We start from the raw sequence: 896 nt of genomic DNA, 5'->3' as shown, positions 1-896 counted from the left end.
TCACCAGGTCACTTGTGGCTGCAGCAATGGATTTGGCAGCTTCCAGGATCTGCTCCTCGAAGTTCAGGCTCTCATCTGCTTGCTGTGGGCAAAAGCAGGGCCTAAGTCTCAGGCAGGGGCACTGGGACAGATAGGGCAGAGCAGGAAGATGGCTGAGGGTGTGGGCTGCCCAAGGAAGGTCCAGCCAGGGATGTGGGAGGCAGCAGGAGTGCAGGAAGAGAGACTGGCTGTTGGATGGGGCTTCCTACGCATGACTCTTCACATCTGGCTGAGGCCCAGGCAGGAAAGCACCAGCCCACACCAAGCTGAGCACGGGGCTCAGCACCACTACACCTTGGGCTCAGCCTTTGGTTTCAGCTGCTCCAGCCAGCTTCGTGGCTGCAGCCTCAATGGCAGCTGTTGCCCCCAGCAGCTCATTCTCAGCAATGACGGTGGGGTCTTCTGGGTCAACCCACTCGATCCCTAGAAAAAACAGGAAGCGAGGCAGGATAAACCTGTGTGCAACTTCATTTCTGACTTGTCCTACCTCCTCCGGCAGCTGCTGAGCCCTTCACCCTAATCTCAGTCTTTAGCCCTGCCCCCTTGAACAGGACCTTTCCTTACCTTTCATGGCCTCAGCTGCCTGAATGAGCTTGATGACGGAGCTGGCCGCATGCTTGGAGTAGCCTGCCAACTGCTGCTTCAGCTCATGAGTTGGCTTCTGCAGGATCTGTGGGGAAGGAGCAGAGGTAAGCACCTGGAAAAGAGGGGGCCCCACTGGCCTGTTCAGGGTGCGCTCCCCAGGGAAGGAGAGTGGGATTCCCCAGCCCCACTGCACGTGTGCATGTATTGGGCATTGTCTGCGATGCTTTCTTGAGTGACCCTGGCTGATCTCCTCCTGCCTGAGGATGGGATGA

The 896-nt window shown here is 57.8% G+C and overlaps 1 protein-coding gene across 1 annotated transcript in view; it reads right to left on the bottom strand.

Moving 5' to 3' along the window:
* The window catches only part of LOC104622757 (talin-1-like), a gene marked incomplete at its 5' end in the record, with an annotated part of 3,084 nt that extends 2,375 nt beyond the window's left edge, over positions 1-709 (bottom strand). Inside the window, 4 exon segments of the mRNA XM_010289633.1 lie at positions 13-82; positions 334-369; positions 371-462; positions 604-709. Of these exon segments, the coding sequence (XP_010287935.1) occupies positions 13-82; positions 334-369; positions 371-462; positions 604-709 (304 nt within the window).
* Positions 710-896: the final 187 nt, after the last annotated feature.

Source organism: Phaethon lepturus, unplaced genomic scaffold, assembly GCF_000687285.1.
Source record: "Phaethon lepturus isolate BGI_N335 unplaced genomic scaffold, ASM68728v1 scaffold31246, whole genome shotgun sequence".
Classification (NCBI taxonomy): domain Eukaryota; kingdom Metazoa; phylum Chordata; class Aves; order Phaethontiformes; family Phaethontidae; genus Phaethon; species Phaethon lepturus.
This window is presented reverse-complemented; position numbering and strand designations above follow the sequence as displayed.